The sequence below is a fragment of the Nuphar pumila genome, chromosome 9, assembly GCF_984573655.1.
Source record: "Nuphar pumila chromosome 9, dmNupPumi1.hap1.1, whole genome shotgun sequence".
Classification (NCBI taxonomy): Eukaryota; Viridiplantae; Streptophyta; class Magnoliopsida; order Nymphaeales; family Nymphaeaceae; genus Nuphar; species Nuphar pumila.
The window spans coordinates 13,634,617-13,657,014 of NC_143257.1; the positions used below are offsets into that span (position 1 = coordinate 13,634,617).

Here is a 22,398-nt window from a genome sequence, read left to right on the forward strand (position 1 = left end):
CAGAACAACACAGGGTCAGATTGGGTTTGGGAACAGACACACCCGATTTGTAAAATCGATATCTCAGAATTGAAATATAATAAAATAAAGATTTTTGGAGGGTTCAAACTAGATATCCCAATAAAGCTTGGGTCCAAATTTCATACCCATGGGGTTCACGATTTGGGTTGGGCAATTTTTGAAAGTTAAGTTAATTTCAGGGTTTATCAGGTTTCAGGTCTAGGCAAGATTAGGTCATGCAGGTTCTAGGTTGGGTTTAGGCTAGCAAAGGGGATTGTCTTGACTTACCAGACTTAGTCTGAAGTTGAGGTTATTTGATAGTCCTAGGAAAGTCTAGAAGCGCTCTACACATTCAGGTAGGGTTAAGAAAGCTACAAAACTTGAGAAAAATGAAACACCGCTTCAACAAATGCAGTCTTGGCTTAGATAGTTTAAGTGATTATAGGAAAGGTAAAGAACTAATCATAGAGTGTGAAACAGATTCAAAGAGTGACAAAATACCTGAGACACATTTATAAGAAAGGTTGATGAGCAAGACCGTGACTAACAAGGATCCTACATCGATTCCCAAAGTAAGGATCACTCTGTTACAAGACAAGGGTAAAAAAAGGGCTTGGGCCCTTGGAAGGGATGAAAGACCAACCTAGGAAGGCCTGACCTCACGTAAATCTCAGAGAGGAGAAGAAGAAACATGAGGGAGGATAGAGAGAAGAAGAAGGAGAGAGAGATGTCTAGAGGGATAGAAATTAATTTATTAATCAATCTGTAAGCTATAAAAAGAATCCTATTGTGAAACAATAACTAGACTAGAGAGAAGATTCTAGAATCCTACCTCTATCATGACTCATACTCTAATTAAAAGTCTTAATTAATTAATAAGAAAACATAATTAGACTCTACCTAGTTAACTTGAGAAACTTCTAGAAAATGGAGGGATGTCCCACCCTCTTCCTCCAATTAGACGCCCTCCCCTCCTATATGGATCTCGTTGGGTGACTCTCCTTGTTTCTAACATGGACATATATCATGCTTTCCTTCCTTCTGGTTTTGACATATGTGCAATGACTTTTCTATACTATATTCAGTCACATAAGCTTTCACATCAACATAATGAACCCCACACACAAGCTGGAATCGCTTATATGGGCATGAGGTGGTGCCTAAGATTTTGGAACGTGAATTCTAGAGTGGCAATTAAAAATCAAGTCATAACAGACCACCATGATCTTCACCACTTTGCGCTAAAGTGGGTTCACATTGTTGCTCCACCAATGTCAAAAATCATCATTTGCATATTTCGACAATAGTCCATAGCACCACATGTAATGAGCTTGGTTTATCTTTTAGCTCGCAATCTACAGGGGACAGAGTTCCAAGATGATAGTAGGAACTCTCTTAAGCAAGTGACACATATGATGATGACCTCCTCTAGGATAAAATACCACCTTTTAATATATTTCACCCATTGCAACGAAGTCGGGGTAAGTATAACTTTGTGGCTCAATCAGATTCAGAGTGTCTTGTTGAGTGTGCTCGTCCCTTGTTCTAGGTCAAAACATGTTGCTTATTGTTCTAGGCCAAAACATGTTGCTTATGAAATCATGTTGGATGGAAGGCATGTGAGTGCTTGCATGCAGTTTGATTGGTGCCCCTAATGTGTCTACAAAAATATTCCTTATATCTAAGCTCACGAGTTGCAGCAAGAGAGGTCAGAAGGCTATATTTGGCTATTGGTCAGTCTGAGCCAGGGGTTGCTCGATTTGAATGGCCTGCACACCTAGGAGTGCATTGATCCTTGCTAGTCCGTTGCTGCACACAAGGGTGCTTCCCTATTGAGCATAGGAGCATCATCATCAACATGCATGGTGCTGAGAAAAAATTGGCTGGTGTGATCATGACTGCAGACATGTGATGTGGGATACTTGAGCTACCAGCTTGGTTGGATGTGCTTCTGGTTGGGTGTCCCCTTCGGCCACTATTGATGTCAGCAACCCTGTCGATATCATGCCTTCACTTGTGAAGAGCATCCAACTGATCATCCTAGTGCTTCTACAACCCTCTCAATGCGTTCAAAGTTGCTGATTTTTTGGGTGCTCTCTTGCCTTTGCCAAAACAACTCAACTTGAGTTCGCTCGATAATCGCCCAAGCATCTTTGGTATTTCAACAAACAGAGGGATTGATATCCCTTCATGGTATGTTGTTCAATCTGATACCACTTGTTGCATTTTAAGTGAGCCTAGGTTAAGTTTGAGGCTTAGGTGGGCTAAGTAAGGTCTAGGTTAAGTCAAAGTCAAAATCGGGTAAACAAGGTAGGTTGGTTATGACCGGTTTCAGTAGAAAAATTAGCATGCCCAAACAATGTGTAGTTAAAATTCTAAATTTGGAGAGAATATTTCAAACACCTTAGAGAAGGTACAAATCAATTTTCAGGGGTACACGACATAGGGACATGCCAATACTATTTTTAGAATAGGATAGACAGATAGGACAATAAAGGGTGAGACTGCGTTTGGGGACATACACACCTACCTGGTTTGTAAATTTGCTATCTCAAAATTGAGATATGATAAAACCAAAAATTTTGAAGGTTCAAAATAGATATAATAAAGAAGCTTTGGTCCAAATTTCAAACCCAAGGGGTTCGTGGTTTGGGCTAAGCAATTTTTGGAAGTTAGTCTAATTTCAGCGTTTATCAGGTTTTAGGTCTAGGCATGATAGGGTCACATGGGTTCTAAGTTGAGTTTAGGTTGACAAAGGGGATTGACTTGACTTACCAAACTTAGGTTGAGGTTGGGGTTAATTTCAGAGGTTATGTGATAGTCCTAGAAAGATTTAGAAGTGCTCTGCGCATTCAAGTAGGGTTGGGAAAGGTGCAGGGGTCATTTAAGATAAAATAACCTATAAAATGATACTGCACCACTTCTGCAAATACAACCTTGGCCTAGGCAATTTAAGCGACTATAGAGAAGGCAAGGGATAAGTAATAGGGTGTGAGAGATGTTTAGATAGTGGCAAAATACCTAAGACATGTCCAAAAAGAAGGCTAGTCAATGAAACCACGACTGACAAGGCTCCTAAATCGATTCTTAAGGTAGGGAGCACTTTGCTGCAAGACAAGGGTACAAGAAGGGCTTGAGAGCTTAGAAGGGGTGAAGGACCAACCTAAGGAGAACTGACCTCACGTGAATCTCAGAGAGGAGAAGGAGAAACATGAGGGAGAAGAGATAGAAGAGAGAGAGAGAGAGAAATAAATGCATTAATCAATCCATAAGCTACAAAAGAATCCTACTGTGAAACAAGAAATATAATAGGAAGAGGATTCTAGGCTCTTACCTCTGTCATAACTCTTATTCTAATTGAAAGTTCTAATAAATTAAGAAACAAAACCTAATTAGACTCTACCTAATTAACTTAAGAAATATCTAGATACAGTGGAACGTCCCACTCTGTTCTTTCAATTAGACGCCTCTTCCTCTCTTCTGTGGGCTCCGTCGAGTGACTCTCATTGGTTCTAAAGTGGACATGTGTCAGGCTCTCCTTTTTTCTGGTATATATATGTGTCAATTGATTTTTTCATACTATATTCAACTATATAAGCTTTCACATCAAAATAATCGACCTCACACACAAACTGAAACCACCTCTTATAGGCATGAGGTGTCATCTAAGATTTGAAGCATGGATCGTGGGGTGTTTTCTGAAACTAGGGCCGTAATAAAGAAAGTGAAATTTTTCTAGACGAGGCAGTTTTCTTAATGGACCTAGATTGGGTCAGCCAGGAACTTGATGTTGCGAACACGTGAGCAAGCAAGGATTCATGTTAGAGAATAGAATACTGTCATGATGATCATCATGATGATTGCAATAGTAGCTTGACACATGATAATGATGGCATAAATGATTTCTGATGATGGTGATGGTATGAACACACTAATAATGATGGTGGTGACATGTTTCCATAGTTTTTTATACAAAACCTTTAGTGGTTTGATATGATGATGATAATGGTGGTGGTGGCGGGATATGACAATCAATTATGTGATTCTTTCCTGAACTGATGACGTTTCCATGGAGAAGAAGGCGATGGAATGATGATGTATACCTATGATCATATGAGGAGAGAGAGATGGCATGATGATGTGTAGCCAGTGATCATATGAGAGAGAGAGGGGTGATTATTTGTAATTAGACATTTAAAGTAGAGGCTAGTATATTACTTTCACTTCTCATCACCTACCCATATGTTGAAAGTAGTGGTTAAAAGATTACTTTCACAACTCATGTCACTTTCTATCTACAGTTAAAATTTCCCCACGATGTGTATATTTCGGTAATGATATCATCCACTTCTTTTGCATTTCAATGGCCAAAATCTCTCATTTTGAATCCGTACATACCACTCCCAAGCTAAAACGAGAGTTTAACCATTGACTTTTAATTTGACCAATCCAAAACCCAAACATAATGCATGAAAATGGCATAAGAATATAATGATAATAAAAAAAAATAACGGAAATAAAATGATTATAGTTGTTAACCTGGAGGAAAAGAAATTTAAAACTAATTAATATCATCTTTGTCAAATTTGTCATTGAAGAGGCTTCTCGTGATATTCTTGGGTAGGGCTGATAAATAAGCCGCATGAACCTAATATATGGTGTTGAAGTTTGGCTCCTTTCTTTTTTTACCAGTCGATCCAAGCTCAAGCCCATGTCTAGCCCGAGTTAAACAAGCCAAACTCGAATGGGCTCATTTACAAATAAAATATATATTTAAAATAAAATAATAGAATTTAAACTCTAAATCTATTGATCGAAGCTCAAACTGACTTATTTATACATTATTTAAAGTTGTAGGCAACAAGATTTGAACTCTAATTGCTTGCAAGAAAAACACATCAACCATCTCCATTCTACGGTGTAAATTATTTTTATTATTAGTTAACGAGACTATATGTGCCAAACCAAGTTGAACACCCATTGTTTACGTTCAACTTAGCAAGACTATTTTACAAGTTCAAACATTCACTTTTTGAGTCAAATACAAGCAGAGTCACAAGCTGCTCACCTCATTTCCGAGCCCTTTTGGCTGATCCCTAAATCATTTTAGGATAGGGGCCCAATTGTAATTTTTTGAAGAAAAAAGTGAAAACAACCTCAACCATAAAGCCTTTCCTCTTGTAGAAATTTGTTTGGCCGTCAACCATTTTTTAAAAGATGTTTTAATATTTAAAAAATAATAATATTCTAATAATCATTTAAAAAAAATTAATATCATTTACATTAAAAAATTCTGAATTGTTGAATTAGCTTGATTCAAACTTAAACTAAATCGACCGAATCTCTTACCGATTTAGGTCTGAAACCGATACTGACAACATTGTTGTAGAGCAAGGTTACCTAAAACTTTTTCATTGAGTGAGAAACTCATTTCACATCACATGAGAACCCTACTTACTTTATATAGAAAAACTCTATCTTATTTAGGAAATATGTGATTTGTATGTTTCTCTTAAATAAAAACGTTATTTTTTTCATAAAAGTTAAGATACATGTGCTATTCAAAATTTTAATTATTTAAAAACTAAATTTCATGAATGTAATGTATAAGATGAAATTGAATTTTTTTTAAATTTAATATAGCTGCATTATTTTTTCTTATTTATTGATTCTAACTAAACATATGTTGCATTTAAATATACTTTATCTATGACATTTAATATTTTATTAAAAGTAAGCTAACTATGCACTCATTTATATAAAATATAACCAACTTTATGGTAGTTTTATACTTGTAGTTAATGTAACCATTTGTTTTAAAATAAAATAAGTTTATTAATTCTTATTAATTATTATAATGTTAGTAAAGAAATAAAGTTTGTGTAAACTTATAATATTCTTTATGCATATTGTCAATATTTACAATTTTGGTCCACAAACTATATATATTAGAAATTATATGGTGGTTTTGTATCATGATACCATAAGGTGGTATACACTCTTTTTTTTGAAAGGCAAGCTGGGGTTAGGCAGACCTCTACCAAAGAACTCTTATGCTTGATGTGGCAGAGGGATTCGAACCTGGGGCTTCAGCTTGGTACACAACCCCACTTACCACATGAGATACCAACTTGGTGGTATAAGGTGGTACACACTCTTGTTTGTATGGATCTAGCAACCAAATGGTAGATCTAACCATGCAGATTTGTTTAGCATAGTTCAATTACTGTGAGAAGGTTTTATCATGTCTAATACATCATAAGATTCTATTATTGAGACAGTAAAAAGCAATGGCTCACAATTCATGAAAATGTGGTCTAAAAATGGTATAAAACATCATATTTTAATCAACTTTAACACATGGATAGAGTAAATGGAACATGTTAAACATAATTCAAAGTTTAGAATTTGCATTTGAAGCTTAAATCTATGTAAATCAAGTATGTACCACCTTAAGTTTAAGTTAAGGTGGTGTGGTACCACCGTCTCTCTCTCTCTCTCTCTCTCTCTCTATATATATATATATATATATATATATATATATATATATATATATATATATATATATATATATATATATATATATATATATATATATATATATATATATATATATCAATTTTTTCGTTTCACATAGACTTTGGAAAGTCTTGTTTCCCAACATGTTTGCCGTTTCCGTTTCCCACCCGGGCAACTTTGCACTGGATATGTCGAGTTCGAACCCTCAGGTCATGTGCCCCCGTGGCCTTAGTACAGGTACTGAAGCAAAGGTCTTTGTGAGCAAGGTGGATACTTTCAAGGGTTTCACACCAAAGATTACGGAAAGGGGACAGTAAACACGAATTCCTCTCAGCCATTCAAAAATCAGTGATTTCCCCTTGTCATCCAAAAGAAGGACATGTATTTATCAGCTTACATGTGCAATGCAAGTACCATTTTAAATCGCATTTTTCTTTTTATTTTTACTTCAAGAAAATCTCCTCTTCTTTACCCCCTTCAAGTTGTTATTTGTCACCATTCTTATCAACAATTCTGAAATATTAAATAAAGAAAATGGGACAAAAAAAAGTGAAAATAATAACGCAAGGAAGAGAGAGAGAGATAAATAATAAAGACATCGCCCCCCTCGCCCGCCAGGAGATTTGGGGGAAGAGAGAGGAAGGCAAGGGGAAGGGTAGGACTGCCACAGTGTTGGTCACTCATTCAATCATAATGGCTCTCATCAGCTTTCCTTTGGAATACCGCCAAAACATCCACTACTCCTGATGTGGAAACCAGCTTCTTAAAACAAAATCCGCTTTCCTTTGCCAAAGGAAACCGCTTATCTCTGCAATTGCGGCCCCCAGTGCCCTCTCTGCCACAGCCTCCCCCTAACCCTACCACCACCATCTCTCTCTCTCTCTCGTACACCAGCGCCAACAAAAAGAAAAGAAAAGAAAGATATCTCGTTTTTTCGCCCGGCCAGAGCGATCTATGTATAGGGCTTCACGCTTGCTTTTTCATCAGCAACAGCAGCAGCGCCAGCACCACCCTCTTCCTCTATTTATCTTCTTCTCTTCTTTCTCCTCCTCTTTAGCTTCATTGACCCTTTGAGAGCCCCCCCCCTTTTCTTTTTCTCATTTAGTCGATCCTCTCTCTCTGTGAGAATAACCTTTTTAATTTAGAAAAATACCTCCTCAGACCTGCCGTTTCTCTAGAAACCTGTTAAAGCCCTCTTTCTTCTGCTTCCCTTTTCTTTTTCAGCTTCTGGTTGTTCGCTGTTTGCATCAGGACCATCCTGTCTTTTAACGGACATGTCGAATTGTATCGACATCGCTTCTGAGCAAGTGTGCTATGTCCACTGCAACTTTTGCAACACCATTCTTGCGGTATCGATTCTTCTCTTTCCCCCACCCCTTTTTTTCCTCTTGCACGCTAACTCTTTCGTTGGAAGAGAATAAAGAAAATTATGGTTTTCTTTTATTAGCCACAGATTTGCCAAAAAATTATCACTTGAGTTTTTTTCATGAACTTGAACTCTTGTTTCTTTTCATTCTTTTCTTTTTTTTTTGCTTATAGTAACGTCTCTTTCCACACTCTTCATACGATTGAGTCTTTTCTCCTTTTTCATGTCAAAGACAAGTCATGTATGCATAAACAGGCTACTTCTGTGCATGAGAGAGAGAGAGAGATTTCTTTTTGTTTGGAAGAATTAGTAAAGATGATGATGGTGATTGAAAGGAAAAGATAGGTTTAAGTCTGGAACTGTACCCCCTTGACAATCTAAGGGTTTTCTTCATTTCTTTCCTTGCCTTCCGAATTGGTTGCAGGTAAGCGTTCCATGCAGCAGCTTGTTCAACATAGTCACTGTTAGATGCGGACATTGCACCAATCTGCTGCCAGTGAACATGGCTGCCATGCTTCAGGTATATTCCAATACATCGATCGACAAATTTTCTTTCATTATTCTTATTTTTCACATTCAGAGAGAGTGAGAGAGAATGAAGTTCTTTTCCAAGCTATCACATCGGCAGGCTTGCATCCTTAGCCGCCGTCTTGTGCAGAGAAAGGAAAACCTTATTTTTCTGTTTATAATCCGCATGTTCCTCTTAGATCCGTCCAATCGGCGGGGGACCTGAAAGAGTAAGAGAGAAAAAAAAGAAAGAGGGCAGATCGGAAGACACTAAAAAAAAGAAAAAGGAAAAACGCCAACCAGATCTGATTTCTTTTCGTAGCTGATTTGATTGATAGACGTCAACATGTCCATTCTTAATTAATTAAGAAAAAAAACAAACTGCTTCTCTCTTGCCAATATGACATTCGTAGTAAACAGTCATTTCATAACTTCAATGTAAACAAGATGACGGCTCTCATTTACTTTTTGGCATTCTTATTGTTTTGTATTCATACATTAACTTTTACAGGGGCAGAACCTTGTTCCCCACGATTACATGCTGGATTTTGCATCATCTTCCAAATGCAACAAGGTCTCCTCTATGGCCATGGTTTCCCCAAAGCAAAACGAGGACACCATCACTGTCAACAGGCGTGAGTTTTCTTACGTGTTTGTTTCAATACCTCCGCCCATTTTTCTTGTGCCCATTAGTTTCCTGCCCATAACTCGCTTCCCACTGTTTTGCAGCACCAGAAAAGAGGCAACGGGTCCCTTCTGCTTACAATCAGTTTATAAAGTAAATTGGAATTTGGTTATATCATCTTTTTTCTTTCTTATATATATTAAGGGGAGGAAATACACATGATAATTTATTTTTGTTATGGTTTTTTTGGCATTCAGAGAGGAGATTCAAAGGATCAAAGCAAGCAACCCAGAGATAAGCCACAGGGAGGCATTCAGTACCGCAGCTAAAAACGTGACTGCACTGTTTCTTTCTTTCTTTCTCTAGCTCTTTGTTCTCTTCCTTTCTCGCATTGCATACCGATCGAGACTAACACATTTTGCTTTACATAACCATTGTAATATTGCTAGTGGGCGCATTTCCCTCATATTCATTTTGGGTTGATGCTGGAGACCAACAAGCAAGATAAGTTTGATGAGGTGAGGGTGGCCTATTTCTGTTTGATTTATCTTTTTTGATGACGAGGAACCCTCGCCGAATCGAGAAAATTTCTGTTTAATTTATCATGGCCTAAAAAATTTGAAGGTCGATATACATAGTAACTGATTTCGTCGACACTGTTGCATGTAGCATTCTAGAGTGGACCTGAGGAGAATTAGCGTTTCGTGTGGAGGGCGCGGACAAGCCACTCGTGACAAAGGCAGCGTTATGCAATAAATGAGTTAACAGTTGAGCATGCCTTGCCCTCGTAATGAAACGAAAGCTTCATCATCTTCTACAAGTGATCTCTCCTGTAAAGGAAAGAAACCGAAGAACTCAGTAAATCGTGTTAGATAGTTTTTTTGCTTTGCGAGTAAAAGAACACCATGTTTTTTATGTTTGTGTGTTGGAAGTACTACAAACATTACACCTACCATGCTTGTCAGCGTTATAAGTATTCGAGATGAATGAGACCAGAAAATTAAGTCGCCTACTGGTGATTCTAGTCCAATTGTAACCAACTGTCCGTAGGGCCTTAACATAAAGTTTCAAGCAATTAATATCTGCTCCGTCCTCGGACAGAAACTGGGTTAAAAGTTTGCAGATGCTTCATACTTCTGGGTGCGTGTTTGGGTGATTACAGGTCAATCGTCTGTTTAGATAGATATTACTTGACAAAATTGAGTCGGTTTTCAAGTCTCACTCGGAAATTTTTTCTTTTAGGTATTAATTTTGAGACTAATATTCTTTATGAAGCAATAATGAGCCATCATCAAGGCATATTTCTTTATTATATCTGTATGTACTATTGGAAATATTTCTGATTTGATTTTGACTAAAACATTTGAGAGTACAAAATTTTCTTCTTGACTGAATGCTAAAGCTTGAAATTCTCTTGATGAAACTGCCCATGAATTGGGAAACCTGCTTTTGCTATGAAGTCTTTGGGCATTCAAGAATTTGATGTTGCAGGTTATGCATGCAAAATTTCTCCACGAATTGCTCGTAGTTAGGTGCACACTTTTTCACAACTTCCTGTGCTTCTGTCGTACGTAGTGAAATGTTAATAGATATGTTGGTTAATACTTTCATTTTCCTTGTTCAATTAGACGAGTACAAGCTCTCACAATTTTCTCTGAGCATTACTCATTCTCACGGATGGTTTTTATGCTTAAAACTGGTCACCTGTTACAATTACAGGAATACTGATTTCTTTTTGTACATTTGTCAAGAAGATTGAGGCAAGTATACATTACGATCCATATTAGTCTCGTCAAAGGGAATAATACTACGTTTCCTTGATTTGGCGTGAGCTGTCTCGTCAGCACATTTACGTGACGCTCAAAACAGTGGAAAAATCTTATCAATCTTCGATGATGCCGCAATACAAAGCATAGTGACCCATATTTTTGTATTTATTTTCTTGTCCTGAGCTGGAAGAAAAAGACGCTAGCTTGTGAGCGTCGTAAAACAGACCCAGTATGATCATTAACATTTCTTTGGTTGTTTCCTTCCGTAAACATGCTACTTTGCTAAGCGAGGTAAGCAATGGAGTTGGATTTGTTTGAAAAACTACAACGCACCACATTTATAAAGAAAAAAAAAACTTAAATATCTTATGAGTCGTTTGTTTCATGCCCCACTATCATATGGGAAGCTTGTTTCACCTGAAAGTAGCGTTCTTTCGCCTGGGTTGAAACAAACACCAAGCAGGAAGGAGCGAGTGGAGCCCACACATTTTCCACGAAAATAAAAGGTTTCAATGGAAACCCGTGTCACACCTCCCCTGGAGAGGCATTTTCCGCCCAAGGGAAGGTTTGGTGGGATTTAGGTCTCCACCGATTCTCCTTTTCTGCAGGGAGAAACAAATGACTCCTCAAGTTTTCAGCTTTTTCTTTTTTTCATTTTGATGACGAGGAACCTGCCTAAGAGCAGAGTCACTTAATGGGCCGGCCTCCCCTCCTAGATAATAAACCCCGACTGAGTGCCTTAGCTCCCAAAGAACGCCCACTCGGAAGGTCACCGGTCTGATCAGAAGGAGAATCGATCCTGGGTCAAGATGGGGTTCCACCACCTTTTCAAGAACCGCCCTAACCACTTGGGCAACCCATGGCAGGCTGGCATTATCACAGCCTCCTCTTTTAGAATAATGATGCTTCTCTCGAAGCATTTCCTCAAACAGAAATTTCTTTACATACATCGCCAGGTTTGGAACTAGTCATCTCATCAAATTTTCCGCTTCCAGTGCAAGAAAAACTGAATGTAAAGCTTCTTTTAAACTGCAAACTTGACCGTGCGGCTCACCATGCCTGTGCATTTGTTAGAAAAAATGATATGAAACATAATAAAATTTTAAAGTATTCACATTACATGCAGTCGCTGCACAACGACCTGCTTGACAGCCACCCATCTTAGGCATTTCTCGAGATGAGTGTGGTGTCCATCTTAAAAAATGTTGAGATGGATGGTCATCAGCATCATAGCTGCATGCTAGCACCGCCGCATAAAAAATGATCTCTAAATATACAGATGCACAACATGAGAATATAGAAGTTACAAATCGTCTTGCTATATCGGACATGGGTTTCTTGAAGTTAATTTACAAAAGAATATACAGGATAATAATAATACACCACAAGTGTAATTAAAGTCCATTACTGAGATAATATCTTTTTTCTTGTATTGCATCAATTTATGAAAGTATCTTACATTAAAAATGAGATCAACATGTTCTAATTCTTAGAGCTCCACAGAAAGCATCAATCATATTTTTGAAGTCACTCGGCACATGAAAAAATTACGGCAAGAATTGAGGCCGCCGTTTCAGCAATGTCCAATTTGTACTTGAGATTAGCTTTTTAAGGAAACAAGCGGAGGCTACCTTCATTGCCTCCCACTTAGCCTTTCCCACAGGAGCCTTTCTATAAAGATGGGCACATTATTGACGTGAAAGACATCACAAATTATTATTTAGGGTCGTCTTGCTTTAAGATTAAAAGAATGCCATGTTCTGCATTTAGAGGGTAACTTTGGAGAACCTTGAGATGTTCTTTCTTTTGTTTCTTGCATTTGAATATACTAAACGTACGTCTATTACATATGATCATGGTTTGTCTAAACAAAAAAGGCTTAACGAGTGCTGCTGTGGACAAAACTGATAACTCTTTTGCCTCAGAAGGTTGGAAACAATAATCCCTTTTAAAAAAAAAAGGTTTGAGAGTCATGTTCCCTTCCAAAAAAATCGTTGTACGCGTAGCGATTTTCTGTATTTTGTGTAGAAATTCTCAATCCCGATCATTTAATCTGTTCCGTGAAGTTGAAAAAAAAAAACTGTGCCATCAAAATTGTATACAAATTTACAACTCGCTTTGTTTGAATAGGGACAAGGAAGGCGTACTCCTTTCTCTGCAACTCACTTAACATTCTTCTAAGCCATCAACAATGTATACAAAAAATTGTACCACCGACTTAGCTTTAGCTTGGTGGTGCATTGAACCAATTAAAATGGTTTTTATTGAATGTTTCATATTCTACTATACTAACCAGAAAAAAGGCAATCAATGTGATTAGATGGATGCTTCGACGAAACTATTTGCCTTCCTCCTATTCACCTTTTGCTTCAAAGCTATTTGCCTTTGGGGAACTATAATATATGTACATCTCGCCTCAAGGAGAGTAAATGTGGCAGAAAATATGAACACTCATTTATTGTTGCTTTAAATTCTTCGTGGCTTCAATAGAGATTGGATGCCTTCAAAAAAGAAAAGAAAAGGGCGAGATGATCATGACTCCATGGTAATAAAGTATGAGTTTATAGAAAAAAAACACAAGCAAACAAACAAGATTGTTATATTGTTTTCAATTTTTGAAGGTGGAAATGATAGAGCAAAGAGAAATGGAGGAAAGAAAAGAGGCATTAAACCATGAAGTACTTGTACCGCAAACTGACCTCTTCAAACAGTGGGATCCAAAGTGTTATTTCATTCGGCTCCTGAAAAAAGCATCCTTTGTCCTTGAAAGAAACCAAACTTGCAGATATTTCCCAAAAAGAGTAACATCCAGAGACAGCGGAGCAGCAACCAAACGGCGTTACGTAAAAGGAATTAATCTTCTGGTTCGTGTGTAAAAGAGTATCGTCCAGTTTGGTCATCTTCACAGTTTTGCATTGATCCCCAGTAAAAGCAGAAGAAAAAAAACTACCTCTTTTTTAGAAAAAGAATAAAAAAAGAACATGAGAAGTTTTTCTGTCCCTATCTAGGCATGAGAGGTGTTCCAAAAACCATTCTAGCCTTCTCATAAACATATTAAAAGAGATCAGGTGAATCTAAAGATGCCTACCCTGTACTAGGGGTATTTTGGTTATTTACTAGTTAAGCTTACAAAAAAGGACAGATTCTCAGGCGAGTGCGTCCTGCTTTTGGCATTCCATCTGCTTTGCAGAGTGTGGAGTAGAGTAGCTTATTAAAGGAGATAGAAAAAGAAAAGGGCAAAACTGTAGCGAAGGAAAGAAGAAGAGTTGAAAATTGAGAGAAAGCAATATTATAAAATAATGGGACATAGAGGTAGATAGATAGAGATAGGTAATAGGCTTGACAGGCTCTTTTGCCATTCAATTGTCAATTCGATGGGGGCAGTGGGAGTGACGCCCGAGGATCACGAAATTTGATAGACACATGGCCTAAGCTTGCTACCCTCATAAATTGATGTGGGGCCTGGACCATAAAGGCTTTCTCAACGGAATGAGTGAAAGTATGGATGGTGGACTAGCTCCCTTACCAATCTCTCTCATAACGGTAACCTCCTTGTCCTGCGGGATTACCCTTTTCGTATTTGTAACTTGAATGCCGCCTTAGTGCTTTCTTGTCATGTCCTATAGGCAAAAGACTCAGCAGACGAATCTCTCAAACCATTCCATTTTCATCACATCAACTTCTTTATCTCTCACATAAATAGCAGATAAGAAGATCTCACAGTGCAAGATACAGAGCCCACACGAGGACTCATTTGAAGGGTTGCTTCTTGTGACTCTAGATTCGTGTGTTTGGTTGGTAGTGAATAATTAATATGGGGGGACTGGTCCTAACAGAAGTATGTGGGGAGAGTGCATAACATTGTGCATTAATGGTTTAATTGAGTCGTTGATGTGAATCGAAGAATCCTCTCCCGTACCACTGTGCGATCTTTAACAGTCTGTTCATCACGAGCAAGAATCCCAAACAAATATCTTGGGGTTTGTCTTTTGAGGCATGCAATTAAACTCTTTTAGAATTGTGCTCCTGTTCTATAGCATGAGCGGCGAAATTTGTTGGACCCCCAGTCATGAGCAACATCAAGTGGAGGTACTTGAACCAAGAACGTAAAGAAGAAAGGCCTAGAGAGAGAGAGAATCCAACTTAGAACTATTATACCATTATTACTATCGGTGTGTGAAGGTAAGAACAGTAACAGTGATAAACAATTCGCTGAATATACTCGTTACTCAGGGCTAAAGAATCCGATTATTTTCAAGTTTCAACTAGTATACCATTGTTGCTATCAGTATTGTGGCTGCCGTTGTTTACATTAACTACAACATCACAAGATTCGTTCTTCCGATACACCTGAAATTTAAAAAGAAACACCCAAGAGACCACATTTTTCAAAATTACTTGAGAATAATTTGCTTAAATTAAAAAATCTTGGTCTCATTGTAGAACTTATTACACGAAGACTCTCTCTCTCTCTCCTTTAAAACAAAAGCTATCTTATTTTAAGAAATAACAAAAGCCATCTAATATTCTTTAATTATGGTGCCATGGATGCCGGGTAGGTGAAGGGACATGGGGCGGGAATATCTATCTATCTATAGGTAATAATTTGATTCCCTCGGGATCCATGGGAGAAGGAAGGAAGCCGATTTTGGCGGGCTTCAGCAGTTAAAAATTATTCCGTTCTGTGAAATTGGAGAAATAAATAAAGCAATAATAGAAAAAGGCGATGGAATTTTTGGGACGAGACTGATAGTTTTTTAATGATTTTTTTTTGCAAGAGAAGAAGAGTAGTTACCTGGAGGTCGCAGAATCTGAAACGTCAATTCATGTTTTTTTCTGACTGAATGGTGACAATCCTCATTGATTACATGTCATCCCCTTCGATTCCCTCAACTCAGCACAACCCACACCACGTTCTCTCTCTCTCTCTCTCTCTATATATATATATATATATATATATATATATATATATATATATATATATATAGAGAGAGAGAGAGAGAGAGGCGAACTAAAAACATCAACATTACGAAAGGGTCAACAAACATTGAACCCGGAAGCAACGCAAAACAGACCCAAACAGGCCAAGAGAACTGAAACAAAACTAAGAAAAAAAAGAAACAAAAATCAGGCTAGATCAGCCTGGTTTAGGAGGGTCCACGACGACAGAAAGCTCTGAAGATCGGGGATGGTAATGCGCAAAATGGCGTACACATCCGCCAAAATATAGTTCACTAATTTATTAAAAACGGCCGAAACTTGCCAGAAAATGACATTGTTACGAGTCATCCAAACAACCCACCAGGATGAGAGAAACCACGTTCTCCAAATAATCCGCCAGTGTTTGCAACTGCGAACTGGCTGAGGGCCCCACAAAAGGTCTATAGAGAACGACTCCTAGCGTACGATAACAACAGACTTATTCCAGGTAACGACAGACTTATTCCAGGTAACCTTAAAGAGGTTCTAAAAAATAGGGCACTCTCAGAAAAGGTGAAACGCAGATTCTTCGACCGCCTCGCACAAAACACATTTACTGGGAAGATGGAAACCGATAGATTTGAGGAAGTTACCTGTCTGCACCAGTTCGTGAAGAATTAGCCATGCCAGAAAATGCGATCGAGAAGTAGGTCCCTTACCCCAGATAAGGCACGCAGGGAACCAATCCACCCCTGAAGGCATAAGAGACAGGTAGCAAGCTCTTGTGCGAAAAGAGCCATTAAGGGCGAGAGTTCGATGAAAGAACTGGGCTTGAGAGACATCGTCGCCCTCATTAGAAAAAAGTGACTGACCAAGCTTGGATCCACGAGCGACGTAGCTGCAAAATGGTTGGCCCAATCACGTGGTGGTCAACAAACAACGATTCAACCGATCTGTATTTAGCAAGAAGAAAGCTTGCACAAGGGACCCTGGTTGGTGCGCAAGCCAACTTTGCTTCACGACGAGAACAATACTTCTCAACCTGGAATCCGGAATCCCCAACCCCACCCTATTCTGAGGAAGCATTAGAGATTTCTAACCCACCAGGTGGTGCTTGTTGGTGGTACTTCGCCCAGACCAAAGGAAATTCACCAACAACCGAGAGAGCTTCTTGCTGACCCCCATAGGCATCCGGAACATAGAGATAAAGAATTCTGACATAGTATTTAAAACGTGCTTGATGAGAGTAAGTCTACCAGCGACAAAAAGGTAGGATGCTTGCCAGGATGATATTTTAGTCTGAACCTTTTGAAGAGTTGCATTCCAGGCTGCCTATGGGATACGCGAGATCTGTAGCGACAGACCCAAGTAGGAAAAGTTTTTTTGAAATAGCGCATTCAAAAATCCGCTGACCAATAGCCAGCATAGAAGGAGGGGCATTTATCATGGACAGACAACACTTATCATAGTTCATAGATAAACCTCACATCGATAGGAAAAAAAGAAGGATAAGCTTGATTCTTAACATTTGTTGGATGGATGCACTGCCAAAAATTATTATGTCACACTACAAGAAAAATGCGTATTAGCGACGGACGCTATCCATCGCTAACATGTTTAGCGATGACTTAGTGATGGATAGCGTCCGTCATATAATCCTAATCACTAAACTGTGACAAAATTTATATGTCGCTAATTAGCGATGGATTAACGGCGGATCATGTTTGTCGCTAATCCGTCGCTAAATAGAGACTGATTTGGTTATGCGACAGAATTTAATCTGTCGCTAAGTTGTGATGAGGGATATGTATCTGTCGCCAATTTGGCGATGGGTATTAGCGATGGCTTAAATTTTGTCACAAACCATCGATTGATTTAAATTGGCGATGGATTAGCGACGAATAATAAAATATCCATCGCTAATTTAAAAAAAAAAATTAAAAAAAAATTGAAATATGAAACTCAAGAAAAATTTCTCGTTATACAATTCATATAACCTGCTTATAAAAAATAAAGTACACATAAAAAATACATATACAAGTGAAACAAATTTAACACATATTCTAAGTTAAACAACTTTAACAACCAAATACAGTCCTTGCTAAGTTATAATTAGTTACAAGTACGTCAAACAAATTAAACACATGAATCTAATCCTCGCCAAGATTCAAGGCATCATCCTCTTCATTTTCTCGATCTGCCCCTCCCTCCATGCCTCCATTAGCTCCTCTACGCTGATCATCTCCAGCATCCTACAAGAGAACCAAAATGTTAGTATTTATAAACAAAATATAATGAAATAAATTATATGCAATGCACATAATCTTATGCAACAAAGTAAATGACTGAATGACACATAGACTAGCAATAAACTGAAGGACATTAACAGAATTCAGATATGTGTTATGAGACTGGATTTTTTTTATAGTGATTCAATCATGCAGATATGTGTTCTAAGGTTGTCAAGGAATGTCACAGTGATTCACGTATGCATATATAATTTATAAGGCTGTCAAATAAATGTGTTATGTATCACAATCATGCATAAATGTGTTACAAGGCAGTCAAAAAACTTTCAGTGATGAAATCATGCAAATATGTATTCTACGGTTGTCAAAAAACTTTCATAGTGATTCAATCATGCACATATGTGTTCTAAGGCAGTCAAAAAACTTTCATATTGATTCAATCATGCATATATGTGTTCTAAGAAATTTTTTATAGTAATTCAATCATGCATATGTGTGTTCTAAGCCAGTAAAACAATTTCATAGTGATGAAAACATGCTTGTATGTGTTCTAAGGTTGTCAAAAAACTTTCATAGTGATTCAATCATACATATATGTGTTCTAAGGTTGTCAAAAAACTTTTATATTGATTCAATCATGCATATATGTGTTCTAAGGTTGTCAAAAAACTTTCATATTGATTTAATCATGCATATGTGTGTTATAAGGCAGTTAAAAAACTTTCATATATGCTAATATCATGCTCATATGTGTTATAAGACAGTAAAAAAACTTTCATAGTGATTCAATCATGCTCATATGTGTTCTAAGGCAGTAAAAAAATTTATATGTGATTCAATTATGCATATCATGTTCTAAAGCAGTCAAAAAAATTTATAGTGATTCAATCATGCATATATGTGTTACAAGGCATTAAAAAACTTTCATATATGCTAATATCAGGCTCATATGTGTTCTAAGGTTGTCATAGTGATGAAAGCATGCTTGTATGTGTTCTAAGGTTGTCAAAAAACTTTCATAGTGTTTCAATCATGCATATATGTGTTATAAGATACTAAGAAAATTTTATAGTGATGAATTCATGCATATATGTGTTGTAAGGTTGTAAAAAGACTTTTATAGTGATTTAATCATGTGTATATGTGTTATAAGGGTGTCATAAAAATTGTATAGTGAATCAATCATGCATATATGTGTTCTAAAGGTGTCAAAAAAATTCATAGTTAGGCAATCATGCATATACATATTCAATCATGCATATACTAGCTTGAAATCTAACGACATGAAACAAATGACATGAATCTTTATACCTGACAGGCACCAGAGCTCATGTTGAATACAAATGAAGTTCTTCTGTCCCGAAAAAAGTTGCACAACTCATTATGGACAATGTTGAGAATGACTTCATTTAAAAAGTACTATATTTTGTCCTCAAGACGCTGACAAACACCATCCCAAGACATAGCAGGATCAATCGAACGTTAGGAGTTGATGCTGGCGGGAGAACTCTGTGAGCCATGGCTGCAGAAAGCAACGACTATTGTGGTATTCATATTACTCTCAAACTCGAACACACGACCCTTTTTGGGTTCATTGGTTGTAGTAACCCATGCTGCAGGATTAAAAGGCAGATGCTGAGTGGAGTCATTGTCGAATCGCTCTACCATTTGCTGCTCGTATGACTCTTACAAAGTAATGATTACAATATAAGTTAATAATTAAGAATTACAATATTTATGATAACGTAATTCATGGTAACTTATATATTACAATATTTATTAATACAATAAATACATACCGATGTCGCTCTCGTCTTCTCTGATACAAAATCTTTCGTGCTCTTAAGTTTATGTGTTTCAACAAACACATCCTTGTAAGGCACAATGTCTTCTTTTTCTGCTTTTTGCAATGTTAAATGATAAAAAAATCAATTAATAAGTATGCATAAATACTTACAAATTTGACAATATATATATATATATATATATATATATATATATATATATATTGATGAGTTACCATTTTCTTCTGGTGACTCTCAAAAGTCCTTGACCCACCTGTGTGTAGATGGTCATCGGGCATCTTCGCTCGGTTTTGTGTAGCCTTTGCTCAGCAGTTTCAAAATTCATTGCTCGCCCACTTGTCGTACATGCCCTCCCAATAATCTCTCTTGATAGTAGAAGGCCCATGGCCCTTCCACTGCAGTGGATCATCTATCCCACCAGTTGCAGTCTTCATATTATGCAACATGTTGGTAAATCGATTGGCAGCCACCTTCTGCCACACTACCATCGCGTCTTTCTCCTTATTTGCAGTCGCGAAGTGATGGGAAGCCTACAAATACTATTAGAAAGTTAGCACACATGAGTATAACAAAAAATTAAATATGAAACACATTAGTTATGATAAACGATTGCATACCATGAATGTGGATATTAATTTGTCCAACACCTCCGTCGGGTACTCTTTACATTGCACGACCGGTCTTGGAAGATGTTGTAGTAGTGACTTCATACTTTCTAGTATTACTTCTTTCTGCTCTATTCTCGCACTGCACATGAATTGATACACATTAACAATTGACTGTCGATATACAATATTTATAAGATAAGTATTAGACAAGTGACAATGAAATACTTATAGTCGACTATCGATATACACTATTTGAATGAGTCATCGTGTATCACACTGAGAAGACCTTGCATCCGACGTTGTCTCATGATGTGTATGAGTAGCTGGTGTAGGTGGGTCATGTGTAGGCGAAACATCACCTATAAAACAATGAGTTAGAAATTCACACAATGCACATTTAAACTAATCAAGTATATAATTATTTAAATGATATACCTATCAAAGCATTTCGTAAAGACGAAGGCTGAGACTGCCTATCACTGAGCTTGGATCCTATAAAGACGATTAACAAGTAACAATGTTTATATCAATATATAAGCAAAAATATAATGAATGCCTATATTTAAATATAACACAAAGATTATGTTGTATCAATAAGGTCAACCAATATGGTAGTTCCCAAAATATAGATTTCTTTGTCCAATTATGATCCTTCCCAAATCTAAGGAAGGACCACGTACTACGGGCATCTGTTAGTCTATATGAAAAGTATCGCAATCATCTTAAAATCTCTATGCCCGAAAATCGTGCGAGTGAACCCTCTATTTCAACTGTGCCTACTCGAAACATATTCCTTTGTTGTCGGAATGGATGGTCGCTGGGTAGAAATTGACGGTGTCAATCAAACCAGCACGACTTCCTTCTATGTATCAATCTAAAAGATTTTGTATCCTCCATGTAGTACAGACATGCCAACCTCCTATGCGTGCGCCAACCAGATAACACATCATATGCAGGGATGTCACTGATTATCCATAGAACAACAACCTTCATATTGAAGTTTTGTTTTTTGTGGGCATCATATGTTTGAATACCGTCATCCCACAATATTTTCAGTTCATCAATCAATGACCTTAAATATACATCAAGATTTTAGCCCGGAGAAGTCAGACCAGGGATCAATAGAGACAAGAAAAGATTTTGACGCTTTATACACAAGCTTAGAGGAAGGTTATATGGGGTGACAAATACCGGCTAACACGAGTATGGGGTTGATCTACCCCCAAATGGATTAAATTCATCTGTACATAAACCTAGCCTAACGTTTCTCACTTCTATTGCAAACTTCTGATGAGTACGATCAAAGTGCCTCCAAGCTTCCGTGTCAACAGGATGTGTGATTTTGTCTTCATCATGTCGAACTTTATTTACATGCCATATCATTTGTTTAGCTGTCCTCGAAGACATATACAGTCATTGCAATCTAGGGGTGAGAGGGAAGTAGCAGAGTGACTTGTATGACACTTCTTTCGACCTTGTGCTACCATTTTCTCTTGTCTTTGGCTTAAACCGAGAATGCCCACATGACAGACATGATTTGCTATTTTCTTGATCTTTAAAATACAACATGCTGTGATTTGGATAAGCATCTATCTTTTGATACCCCATACCTAGAGTATTGACCATAACCTTCGCACGATAGAGACTTTCTGGCAATTTCTCATCTTTGGGCAACATACTCTTCACAATAGAACACAGTCAGTCAAAACATGATTGTCTCAAATTATACTCTAACTTCAAATTTAGTAGTTAAAGAACTGCGGATAAGATAGTGTTACTCTCGCAACCATTCCACAGTGGCTCATTAGCATCTTTAAGTAAGTCATAAAATTTACTAGTTGCATCGTTTGTTGCTTCTTCCTCTACCCCAGTTGGTACATCACTAGGTCCCATAGCAGAACTCATTTCTAGTCCTGCGACATCAAATATCAAATTCACACATGGATTATCGTGCACCACATCCACCCATGCATCAAATTATTCCAAAATTCTTCACCATGAAGCATCTAATTCTGATAACCACTAACAAA

The 22,398-nt window shown here is 37.5% G+C and overlaps 1 protein-coding gene across 1 annotated transcript; it reads left to right on the forward strand.

The window, feature by feature from the left end:
- The first annotated feature begins 7,135 nt into the window (after positions 1-7,135).
- Positions 7,136-10,132, forward strand: LOC149828444 (axial regulator YABBY 5-like). Its single transcript, XM_090016846.1, has 7 exons — positions 7,136-7,868; positions 8,310-8,405; positions 8,904-9,027; positions 9,122-9,170; positions 9,275-9,350; positions 9,467-9,535; positions 9,687-10,132. The coding sequence occupies exons 1-7, from the start codon at positions 7,794-7,796 to the stop codon at positions 9,771-9,773; spliced, it is 576 nt and encodes a 191-aa protein (XP_089872972.1). The 5' UTR covers positions 7,136-7,793; the 3' UTR covers positions 9,774-10,132.
- The last annotated feature ends 12,266 nt before the right edge of the window (positions 10,133-22,398 follow it).

Excerpts from the sequence above, each read along its gene's own strand:
- LOC149828444 (XM_090016846.1), top strand. The coding sequence starts at position 7,794 with ATGTCGAATTGTATCGACATCGCTTCTGAGCAAGTGTGCTATGTCCAC. Across the intron at positions 7,869-8,309 it reads TTTGCAACACCATTCTTGCG|GTAAGCGTTCCATGCAGCAG; the intron begins GTATCGATTCTT and ends AATTGGTTGCAG. Across the intron at positions 9,028-9,121 it reads CACCATCACTGTCAACAGGC|CACCAGAAAAGAGGCAACGG; the intron begins GTGAGTTTTCTT and ends ACTGTTTTGCAG.